The sequence below is a fragment of the Sinocyclocheilus grahami genome, unplaced genomic scaffold, assembly GCF_001515645.1.
Source record: "Sinocyclocheilus grahami isolate Dianchi unplaced genomic scaffold, SAMN03320097.WGS_v1.1 scaffold803.1, whole genome shotgun sequence".
NCBI lineage: Eukaryota > Metazoa > Chordata > Actinopteri > Cypriniformes > Cyprinidae > Sinocyclocheilus > Sinocyclocheilus grahami.
Genome location: NW_015505982.1, coordinates 567,596 through 580,020, shown reverse-complemented (window position 1 = coordinate 580,020; position 12,425 = coordinate 567,596). Strand labels below are relative to the sequence as shown.

The 12,425-nt window shown below is 37.0% G+C and overlaps 1 protein-coding gene across 1 annotated transcript in view; it reads left to right on the top strand.

Moving 5' to 3' along the window:
* Positions 1–9,687, top strand: part of prpsap1 (phosphoribosyl pyrophosphate synthetase-associated protein 1) — a 24,471-nt gene extending 14,784 nt beyond the window's left edge. Inside the window, exons 7-10 of the mRNA XM_016246609.1 lie at positions 4,791–4,861; positions 4,952–5,098; positions 5,581–5,753; positions 9,323–9,687. Coding sequence (XP_016102095.1) covers positions 4,791–4,861; positions 4,952–5,098; positions 5,581–5,739 — 377 coding nt within the window. The 3' untranslated portion in view covers positions 5,740–5,753; positions 9,323–9,687. The remainder of the gene's footprint in view (positions 1–4,790; positions 4,862–4,951; positions 5,099–5,580; positions 5,754–9,322) is intronic.
* The last annotated feature ends 2,738 nt before the right edge of the window (positions 9,688–12,425 follow it).

Below are 12,425 nucleotides of genomic sequence, written 5' to 3'. Positions count from 1 at the left end.
ATAGTTTGATTGACAGTAGCGTTTCAGCACAGACTGGACTGGCGTCTTACCTCAGACCCGCTCTGAGTCCGCCATTGTTTCACCGCTGGAGCAGATGTAGACAAGAATGACTTCTAAGCGATTGAGGTGTTCTGTTGTTGGATGTAATACTGAACAGCAGTCGTTTACTCCCGACTTCTGAGCCGCTGAACTCGCAGTGGATTACATTGTTTCTGAAGGGAATGCGCCGATCCCGATCTACATAAATGTGTTTATGTTCGCGCGAATCATTCATGATGCAGCCTCATCTACAGAAGAAGTGAGTATGTTTTGTAATGAATCTTTGCAAATCGCCTTTCCTAATAATGTGCTAATTAGCAAGTTTCACGATGAATGCGGCTAAAGTAAACAGTCTCTCTGAGAGCAGCTCGGAAGAGAGGGGCGGGGCCAGCAGAGCTCATTAACATTTAAAGGAAAATGCTACAAAAACGGCTTGATCTGAAAAGAGCTGTTTTTGACAGGGTAAAAAATGTGTTTTTTACACTACCATTGAGAAATTTTAACCAAACTGTGTTACAGACTTTTCATTAAGACCCTAAAGAATCATATCAACTTGTGGAAAATGGGCATCCTATGACCCCTTTAAAGAACTGCACAAAACATGTTATTTCCTGTTACAAGAATTGGATTCCATGACGAACAGTTTAGTTCTGGTGTGTTTTGATAGACACCAACCAATTAGTGAAATAGATGAATCAATCATCTAGGTTTTGAGACACAGTTATTCTTTTCACTATTCCATGTGTTAATTGTTCTAGATTTTAAGCTTCTCACGTATGTTTTACCTTGAGCACACGGTTACCTCAGTATAGAAGGGAATTAAGATCATAAAATGCTAAATATCACATTGTGTTTAATGTAAGAGCAGGTCCTGTGTGATAAGTGTCTTGGCCTTTGTCTACTCACACATTGCCTGAGAGGAGTTCACTCCAAGTAGCTCGATGTACATTTATGGTTTTTGTATGGACTTTGACAATCCTGAAAAGACCCTCAATTTGCTCCAATTTCAAAGCATTCAATTCAACGGAGCTGAGCAAAGTTCATTCGAAAGGTTGTAAAATACATTTTTGTCAGGGTTTGATAAGGATTGTTGAAGTCCTGGTTTCATGTCTGTATGTTCTATCATTTGTGTGTGGATTTTTGTTTAACGTGATGTTTATTTATTGGTAATAGGCAAACAACAAGCTCCGTTCCCAGGCATAGAGCTCCCAAGTATGACGGTTAACTCTATTTGCTACCGATCACAGCAGTGAACACGCTGAAATGGTTCCTATTGCATGTGTGCAGTGGCCGAGGTCTCTCAGTGTCTGTGATCCAGCACTCTGAAGCAATTTGGTTACCACGAGTAAACCCAGTTAGAGAGATTTATTCTATAATTATTTCTCCGTTATGACAAGAGCAGTTCAAATTATTATATTATTTTAATAATATAATTATAAACTATTATAAAGAGTAGGGGTGGTCGGTATGTCCAAAATATCACAATACAGGTATTTTTTTTTTATATTATGCTATCAGTCACATTTCTATATAATATTTTCAATGTAAAGTTTGTATTTTAATAACAATGTCCTAATGACAATTTTTGCGCAATCCTCAAATTTACTGTTTTGCAAATTAAAGATGCTTCATCTTATACATAAAAAAACCAAAAAAAAAAAAACATAGTGACTCTAAAATTTGATGACTAGAAGCTATTGTAAAATAGCCGATAAAAGCACACTTAATGGCATAAATGTATCTACCGATATACCGGCCAGCCTAATAATTTTTTCCCAAATAATGGTAAAAAATGGATGTCTAAGCTTCAGAGTGCTTCAGTCGAACAGAACTAAGAAGCCTCAAATGAAGTGCTTATTTTCAAATTCCATGTAATTACCATCGTTCAGAAATGGAACCATTGAATGTCTGTCTGAGAGAAATGCCTTTTATTTGTGATCCAGGCTCATCTTGCCAATCAACACTCCATGCCTGCTTCTGAAAAATCCCTAGACTAGAGGTTTTAAATGGTAGTCTTTTAGCTGCTTGGAACCAAGGCCCCTGCATCGTCTTGGAAACACATGACCTTAAATTAATAGAGGAAGGCGTTCAGTGAAAGTTCATAGAGGTTTAGATACAGGGTTAATTTAAAAAAAGCATATGCTTTTTGTTCACAGAAGCTTGTGGTAGTACACGGAAAAAAGCGTTTAGAAAACTTTTAAATATTTTTTGTCAAATACTATCGTTGGCTATCAGCACTTGTTGGGGTCGTTCACATAGGACGTCATCTTGCATTCCATCATTTAAAAAAAAAAACTTATATACAGCCATTTATATATTCGTTGTCTAGTGCCATGAGCACCACATTTTGTAGTGACGCACCAAAATAAGTATTTATAAATAATAAATATTTATTATTATTATTATTCATAATATTTATTTGTTTAATATTTATTACTAAGTTATTCAATATTTATTTATTTATTGTTTAATAAATGTATTATTTATATTGTTATTTGTAATTTATTATTATTATTATTATTGTAGTTTTAATTAATTGATTTTTTACTAAAACATTGAATTTTTCATTTAGTTGAAAACCAAAACCAAAAATAAAGTTTTGGTAATTAAATATGGATACAGTTTGGTAATAAAATTTTTGTAATTAATTTTTAAATGTATTTATTTATTTATTTTTAATCTGTTCAGGGTGTAGTAGTGTCAGATTAAAATTAAATCCGTTGTAGTGAAGTTCCTCGGAAACTTGATATTTTTAGCCAAACAAATGTTAAATATTGCAACTCTACCCTCATTTTTGATAATCTCTACTGACGCTTACTTGTCCACGTTGTGTGCACTACATTAGGCTAGTTCCATTACCCTTCATATTGCGCAAGTTGAAAATGGGCCTAATGGAAACGCGTCAATTTCTCAAAAACGCCCATATATCGCAAAAAAGTTTTTACGCTCACATGAGGTGGTTTTTCAGGCAATGCGAAAAAGGAATAATGCGCAAAACTGCAATGGAAACGGCTTTTTCACATTTACAGGTCACATGGCGTATGTTAAAATTCATATGATCATTCTTCAATGTACTATAACCTCCAATAAACACTTCATAAGAGCTCCAGTATAAGGGGCTTTCCCTACTATTAATACTTAGACAATTTACACAGCACACGTCTGCGGTGCAGTGTGGCTCTGATACGGTCACTGAAGCTGATTACGGCCACGCAATGCTTGTGTTTATGTTTTTATACAGTCAATGGTTTATTCCAGCCGTGCCACGCACGTTTCTGAAGCGGCTCTCTTTGCTGCTTCTGTAAAGATGCACACATAAGCCTCTTTTAAATAAATATAGCCAAAATCCCACCAAAATCCGTTGCCATGACTTATCGCGAGAGGCAAAAGGTTATGTTTAAGTCTCATAACATTGGTTAATGGAAACGCCGTCATTTCGCAATACATTTTATCGACGTTTATAAAATATCGCCAAAGTTTTGCGCAAATCTGTAATGGAAACGCGCCTACTGAGAGTCAACGTGTCCTCAAAAGTGTTTATAAAATGTAACTTTTGGTCAATGGTTTCTGCCTTTTCGAGTTATTTTGGCTGAAACAATTGCGTTTTGTTTGCTGACTAAAAGTGTAACGCCAGTAGTAGGCTACTATTAACAGTGAATTTTTTGTAAAAACAATGTGGTCGGATTATTATTATTTTTTAACTGTTATCATTGGTGCATTTTCTACATGCTTAATTGTAACTAATATTTTTGCCAATTTTTATTCAAAGCCTTGATTCCTCAATGAGTGAATGAATCAATCAATAGTGGCGAAACATTGCATTCTCATTAATGTCATAAAAACTGTACAAATCACCCAGCCCTAAGAAAAACACTGTTTTGAACATATGGTTGCTGATGACTCCATTTGCACCCGTCTACTGTAGCGCTTTTTATGTCAAGAACCCGTCCTCTGTGAACAATGCCTTTCAAAGATGCTGTTTTACAGAACAACGGCTCCTTAAATCAGTGGTCTATTGAATATGATTAGGAGAGATGGTCTGTAAGCCTCGTTAATCTGTAATACTGAAGGTATAAATATAGAACAGCATTGTGGGTCCCACTCTTGATGAAAGGCATGTGTTGAAGGCATGCTTAACTCCTTTAACCTCCTTGTATTCTTAAATCGACCCACCAGTCTTCCTCCCTCTCTCTCTCTCTCTCTCTCTCTCGTGATTACTTGGATCGGAGTGTGTGTGTTTTGGCGGTGTTCCTGTGCCCTTCCTCTGGATGAATGACATTATCCCTTCTTGACCACTCCTGAATTACAGCGATGTCCTTGAGTCGGTCATGTTGACTCGAGGACAGATTGATTGATGTGTAGTTTCCTGCACTGACTCGTAGTGTAAAACCTCTAGATATTCGCCTCTATGATTGGGTATATTGGGGACCAAGAGATGATCATTTTGATTTCTGCATGGCATGAGTTTTTCATTCCTATTTGGATTGAATTGTAGGTGGGGTAAAATGGGAAGCGTTCTCCAACAAATAAGATAGCGTTATGTGTAATTAGGTCCATGCAGGACTTTTCAAATGATTAAATAGTACTTGTGTATGTGGGTTGGTTGGGCCATTTCCTAAATTTCTAGGCCATTGCATAAATTGAACCCATCTTACCCAATCTACTCTGATGGAATGTGATTGATTGGCCTCTTGGTCTGCAAACAATTTCCTGAAATGATTTGAAAAACTAGTTGATGTTTGTCTTTATAGTAATGATGGCCAAGGAGAAACCGCCCATCACTGTTGTCGGAGATGTTGGAGGCCGCATCGCCATCATTGTCGTAAGAAATGCGTGTTTTTGGACTTGGTATCAGTGTGACAGTAATTTTTGATTGGCGGGATGAGCAGTACATGTTGTTTCTGTCCTGTAGGATGACATCATTGATGATGTGGAGGACTTTGTGGCAACAGCTGAGATTCTGAAAGAGAGAGGAGCTTATAAGATCTACATCATGGCCACCCACGGCCTCTTGTCTGCAGACGCCCCGCGCCTCATCGAGGAGTCCGCCATAGACGAAGTGAGTCTTTCAGCTCGTTTATAATGCACGTCCATTGAGAAGTGAATGGCTCATTCCAATTCTCCAAAAAAAGAGGAAAAGCTTTTATTGAAATAAAAATTGTACATGCTTTTACTGTCTACATGCTTCATGCATTTTCTGGAACCAACCATAACCGTGTATTTAGGAAAGCGGAAACATTTCTAAACTGCCATTCAAAGATATTATTGACCATTTGGGAGGCATATGGAGGTCCCTCAGTGTGTATGGCAAATACTGCTCTGATACTTTGGGCATGTCATTCTTCAAAAAAGTCTTTCAAATGGAATAAAAAGAAATTCATGAAGGTTTTTTAATAGACAAGTGGCATTATTTCCTGAGAATGAGCTAGAAGTCCATCCGCTGTTTAAGTAGCATGTATTTGCATGTAAATATTGATGTGAATTAGTGTATAAAATTATGTAGCATGACCAAATGTTTGGGATGTTTTTATGGTCTTTCAGGTGGTGGTGACCAACACTGTCCCTCATGAAGTGCAAAAGCTGCAGTGTCCTAAGATCAAGACAGTGGATGTCAGTATGATCCTGGCCGAGGCTATCCGACGCATTCACAACGGGGAGTCCATGGCCTACCTGTTCCGCAATATCACAGTAGACGACTAGCCAACAAACAGATGGTGAGGTGTAGAGTTTAGGGAAATATTTCCCCTCTTACACAATTGAGAGGTGTGCCAATGCAGTTCCCCATTCCCAGCCGAACAAACACTGCAATCTCCTTCATTTCCCAAATAAACCTATTTTACTCGGCAAAACAATTAAAGTAAACGTCCATTGCCAAATTATATAGTTGAAGTCAAAAATAAAAGATTTACTCAAACATTTGCCAGTGTGCCGATATGAACATAGATATGAAATCATGCAAAGAACATAATTTATGCAAGTGTTCACTTACCTTTTCACTTTTTTTTTTTAACCTTTAAGTGAAAATCAGCAGTTTTAGATTTACTGGTAAAACTTTACAATAAGGTCCCATTGGTTAACATTAGTTAATGCATTAACTAGCAATGAGCAATTCATTTGTCGCAGTATTTATTAATCTTTTTAACATTAGCAAATCAAAATACGGTTGGTTCATTGTTAGTTCATATTAGCTCAGTTTGAACATATGCAACTTTTTATTTTAATAATATATGTGACCCTGGACCACAAAACCAGTCTTAAAGTCGCTGGGGTATATTTGTAGCAATAGCCAAAAATACAATGTATGGGTCAAAATGATGGATTTTCCTTTATTGCCAAAAATCATTAGGATATTAAATAAAGATCATGTTCCATGAAGATATTTAGTAAATTTCCTACCGTAAATATATCAAAACTTAATTTTTGATTAGTAATATGCATTGCTAAGGACTTCATTTGGACAACTTTTCTCAATATTTAGATTTTTTTTTTTTTTTGCACCCTCAGATTCCAGATTTTCAAATAACTGTATCTCGGCCAAATATTGTCCTATCCTAACAAACCATACATCAATGGAAAGCTTATTAAAGATTAAGATTTTACTTAAGACTGATTTTGTGGTCCAGGGTCACATATTAGTAAATGTTGAAATTAACATGAGCTATGATTAACTCTTTCCCCGCCAGAATTTTTGAAAAATGGTTGCCAGCCACCGCCAACATTTTTGATCATTTTCACAAAAATTTCATGATCCACAGAATATTTAGCTGTATGAATATCTGTACATGCAATGCATAAAAATAAAGAACAGAGCCTCTACTTTTAAACATTCTAGCTTCAAGCATTCTTTTTTTTAAATTAACTCTTGAATGTAGGTAAGTGTCATAAAAAAGCAACATTTGCAAAAAGCTTATAAAATTGTATTTTTACCAAGTACTACATCTGGATCATATTCAGTTTGATGATCGAAGCATACATGCAGTAGATGGCTTCCATCAGCACCCCTAAAGCTTCACAGTCCTTTACCACTTCCTGGATCGACATTTCATGCTGTAATGTTGATGATCACATTATTTGATGATCACATGCATATGCTTACATATAAGATCACTAGTAGGGATGGGCGATATCTTATCGTTTGCGATATACATGTAAAAATTCTCCCCACGATAATAATTAGTCTTCCCGCGATAACGATAGAGTCTAGTAGTTGACATATTTCTTTGTGCGACATCGCGGAAGGCGGCCGTGAAATTGAGGAGTAGCCTATATCGCTTAAATGAGGAGCTCGAGCTCCTTTTACGATTATTTGATGATCACATGCATATGCTTACATATAAGATCACTAGTAGGGATGGGCGATATCTTATCGTTTACGATATACATGTAAAAATTCTCCCCACGATAATAATTAGTCTTCCCGCGATAACGATAGAGTCTAGTAGTTGACATATTTCTTTGTGCGACATCGCGGAAGGCGGCCGTGAAATTGAGGAGTAGCCTATATCGCTTAAATGAGGAGCTCGAGCTCCTTTTACGATCTGTAACTGGTTTGGGCTTTACAGTGCACAAAAAATCGGTCTAAATAAATGTACTACAGTAGCACGTGTGCGATACAGTTTTGCATGTGTATGAGCCCGTTTAGAAACCTGTTGTCCAACAAAGACATCATTTATTGACATGCTTTTTCTCCAAATTAACTTAATAACATAGTCGAGTGTTTGAAATAACTTCTTTTTGTGACCAGACGTGGTTTCATATTACAGAATGATAGTATTATATACGGTGATAAAGGCCATGTCGATTAACATTGCATTATAAATATACTTTCCTTATAAAAATACCCAAGATTGAAGAACACCGATAAACCATATATTTTGTGCAATCGTATGTTTATTTTCCTTAAGTTTTAATATGTCTCTATCTCCATTGTGCGTTTTATTCAGCGATAACTGGAAACCTTCCTGGAGCGTTGTCAGTAGTATTACTTCTGATATGGATATGTGGCGTTTCTGTGCAAGAGCTCGCTCCGGCTTCCAGTATGAATTAAACCGTCTTTACATTACGTGTGTACTTATTAATGCTGACAACACCCTATTTTGGGTAAAAATAGGAGAGATAATACTTTTCTCTAAAGAAACCGGATTCCCTGAATTATCGTCATTGGTATCGTTATCGCAATAAATACCAGAAATATCGTGATATATTTTGAAGCCCATATCGCCCATCTCTAATCACTAGTTTCTGCTGCTTCCTCACCTGTATATTTGATCAGGAGATTCTGGACTCAATCAGGAGATGCGTAATAGCGCCCCCAGTGTATAACAGTGAGAACGTGAAAACCCGGAAAATTCTGTGTTTGGTGGGGAAAGAGTTAAGGTATTAGAAGTATTTTTTTTTTTATTGTTAGTTGAGTAATGCAGTTAACTATGGAACTTTATAGTGTTACCTTTCTACTGTTATGATTTCACTGCTTACCAGTATTTCTGGTTTATTTTGGTTTCCTTGTACCATAGTTCCTTCAAAATGAAATGGCTAGTCTTTTATATTTACTCTTTTCAGGTTCTAAACGTGTATGACTTTTTGTCTGTGGAAAAAGCACAAAAAGCAAACCATCCTTTTTTTTCCGCTAATGTTATAAGAGTTTCCAGCATGTTCTTTCAAATATTCCTGTTTTTCTTCCATGCGAGAGTCAAAGTCATGCAGGATTGGAGTGTGAATACGGTAAATATTGAATCAAAATGTTCGCGTGGACCATTCTCAAACTCGTAATATCTATGGTGCACCATTTTAAGGAACCCAAATATGGAACGTTACAGAAAATGCTGGTTTCCGAGTGGTTTTGGTTGCTTGATTTGTGTAATAAAAGTTTACTCCAAACGACAAACAAATGAGCTCTAAATGAACCAAGTACTGTGAATACGTCTCGTAAAGTGCATCTGTACTCCTACATACCAAAACTACGGGAGCAAAAATGGCATGTTCCTCAGTTTCAGTGTGTTGCATTTGTTTGCTAATGTTAAGATCTGTATTGCCTGGTGTAGAAGATAAGACTTTAGGTTTTATCTTAAATGAACCATACTAGCATTACTAGGCCAGTTATATACTGCATTAACTAAATGCAGTACACTGTGATCACTTGCCTTGTTAGCAGTGACATCCACCCAATCAGATAAAACCATTTAGCTTTCGCTTCCTGATTAAATCTTAGAGGAGGTTGGAGCAGGATTGTAAAACCGACTTGTAAGCTGATAACCACAATGCATGAGTTTTGTGTGTCAGGTAGATCGGGATCACTGACGGATGGAGAAAACATGCACCAGCTCTGCCCCCGCACGTCCCAGTACTTCCTCTGTGTGCATTTGTCTCTGCCGTCGAGCCGCCGCTCAATGTTCATTTGAAGCACAGCTACACTTCTTTCTTTTAACATCACCTTCCACTTCTCTGTGTTCCTCAATTGTACACCGACTAGCCGTTTCCCAGTGCCTCACTCTGAGAGCGAGCGAGTGGTTGCTATGGCAACCTTTTTCAGAGCTGTTTTAGCTATATTTTTGCAGTAGTGCAAATATGGGCCAACCTTACGGAGGACATACAGTTTTGCTACAGTGTATTGTATCTGCTGTTGCTTTGCAATCTTATTTTTGTAAATAAACACAAGTGATTTGCTTCATGCTGCTCGGGTGTATCTTTATTGAGAAAAATACAAGGGGACGTTATGCATTTGAAAGTCTCCATCAGGATGTCATCAGTGGTCTTCAGTTTTAGAGGATGAGTTGGTGAAAGACCCTTTACTTGCTCTAAACTCCTCAGGTTTGTTTATATGACACTAAGGAGCTTAGACCAAGTCAAGGGACTCAAACAAAACTCACGAAAACGTATCCTGGACACAATACATTTTTTTTTTTTTTTTGCATAAAGAAAATTGCATTTTTTAAGATAATTAAAATATTTAGCATTGTGACGACATATTTTTGACAACTCATTACCATAATGCATCTGCACTTTTTTTAAAATTAGATTTTCTAGTGAGAATGACGATATCAATATTAGTACAGTATTTGTTTTTATTCAGCATTAATACTACCATGATGTATACATAAATTAATTGTATTTCGTTTCATTTTGATTAATTTGAAACATCTTAATGGTTTTACAGGCAGTGAAACGCCACCCAGACATGTTCAACCGAAAATGAAAATGTCTTTTACTTTCCCTTTCTTTTTTTTTTCTGTGTGAAGCATGCAATATATATTTGAGAATTTTTCGTTTTGTTTCTGCAGTGGAATTCAATGGCCATCAACATTATTTGGCTACCAGCATTGCACCAACATCTCATTATGCTCTACGGAAAACAGAAAGTCATGACATGAGAGTGAGCAAATGATGACAGAATGAAATATTGACGGTCAGATATATAGCTTTGTCAAGGATCTTAACATCGCAAAAGAACAATGAAAGTTGTGCAAACATGTAGTAAAGATAAAAACCCATACCTCCAGTTGTTCTCCAGCTGTAGCAGAGCTAAACCTCTGTTATCTATGAAACAAAGCTGTGTTGAGAGAGCAGCACTTATCTGTGTGAGGATGGCTGTGGGTCAGAGCTGATGAACAGACAGCTGTGTGTTTAAACCAGACTCAAAGAGGAACTAGACATGCAGCATTTAGAGGTCACTTCCCGCTTTTGGCCTCAGGAAACAATACACCTCCTATCTACTGTTCGTACGAAAGGGGAAATATTCACGGTTTGTGTGTATAAATGGCTAACTGTATTTTAGTGCATAGACATTTAGTGAAACTTTATTACATAGAAAAGTTGTTTCAAACCTGCATGACTGACTTTCGGCTGTGGAACTCAAAAAGAGATGTCGGGTACAATGTCGGATTACTTGTCTCAGTGCAATCAAGATGCATGATTCATTTCGAAATGATCCATAAAAAAAAAGGGCAAAGTAAATTACCTTTATCAAAATAACAGTAGTTCATATGACTTGTGCTTTATATTACAAGTCTTCTGTGAAATATTGCAGTAGCTTTCTGTGTGTCCGAAACAATGAAATACCACAATTAAAATATTTTTTCACCATTGCATTTTCGCTTACTGCATTGGCATAGTTCACTTGTTTTAGATACGTGAAAGTGTACAAAGTGAAATTAAATTTAAGTTTAGGAAAAAATAAATAAATACAAATTAAACTGCAATTCAAGAAAGTCGATTAAAACAAGTCTTAAAGGAATGGTTCTCCCAAAAATAAAAAGTTGCTAAAAAAATTTCCATCCAAGATATAGATGAGTTTGTTTCTTCATTGGAACAGATTTTGAGAAATATAGCATTACATCACTTGCTCACCAATGGATTCTCTGCAGTGAATGGGTGCCGTCAGAATGAGAGTCCAAACAGCTGATAAAAACATCACAATAATCCACAAGTAATCCACACCACTCCAGTCCATCAGTTATAGCCTTGTGAAGCAGAGAGCTATGTGTTTGTAAAAAAAAAACAAATCCATCATTAAGGCATTTTAACTTAACATTTAAACAGTCGCTGCTGGCAAAAATATAATAGTCCATCACAAAGCGTCGATATGTGAAAAAGTCCATCCACTGTTGTCCTCTCGCATCAAAATAAACCAACCTATTTGTTTAGAACAGTTTTGGACTGTTTTTGCTTATAAACGGTGCTTGATCTGTGAATATTTCTCTCCTGATTCAGACAAGAAGACTTTTTCACTGCATGGCGAAAGCAATATTATGGATTAGAGACTATAGTATTTTTGCTGTAAGCAATGGTCTGGGAAGGAAAAAAAAATGGATTTGCTTATCATACACGTGCAGCTTTGGAGTTGTGTGGATTATTGTGATGTTGTTTGGACTCTCATTCTGACGGCACCCATTCACTGCGGAGGATCCATTGGGAAGCAAGTGATGTAATGCTACGTTTCTCCAAATCTGTTCCGATAAAGAAACAAACTCATCTACATCCCTCTGGTTTGAAAATATATATTCGAATCCGAAAGGGCCAACAAAAGTTATTCTTCCTACAGCAGTTAAGGAAGTTCAACCTGCTCACACAGTTCTGCTCGACTGTTATTGAATCTGTCCTGTGCGCTTCAATAACACTCTGGTTTGGCTCAGCCACCAAATCCGACATCAGAAGACTACTACGGACAGACAGTCGGGATCCGTGCCTCCCTGCCCAAACTCCAAGATCTTTACACCTCCAGAGTGAGAAAAAGGGCTGAGAAATTACTTTAGACCCTAGACCAGGGGTGCCCAAACTCGGTCCTGGAGGGCCAGTGTCCTGCAGAGTTTAGCTCCAACCCTAATTAAACACGCCTGAATCAGCTAATCAAGCTTTTAGTAGGTATGTTAGAAACTTCCCAGCAGGTGTGT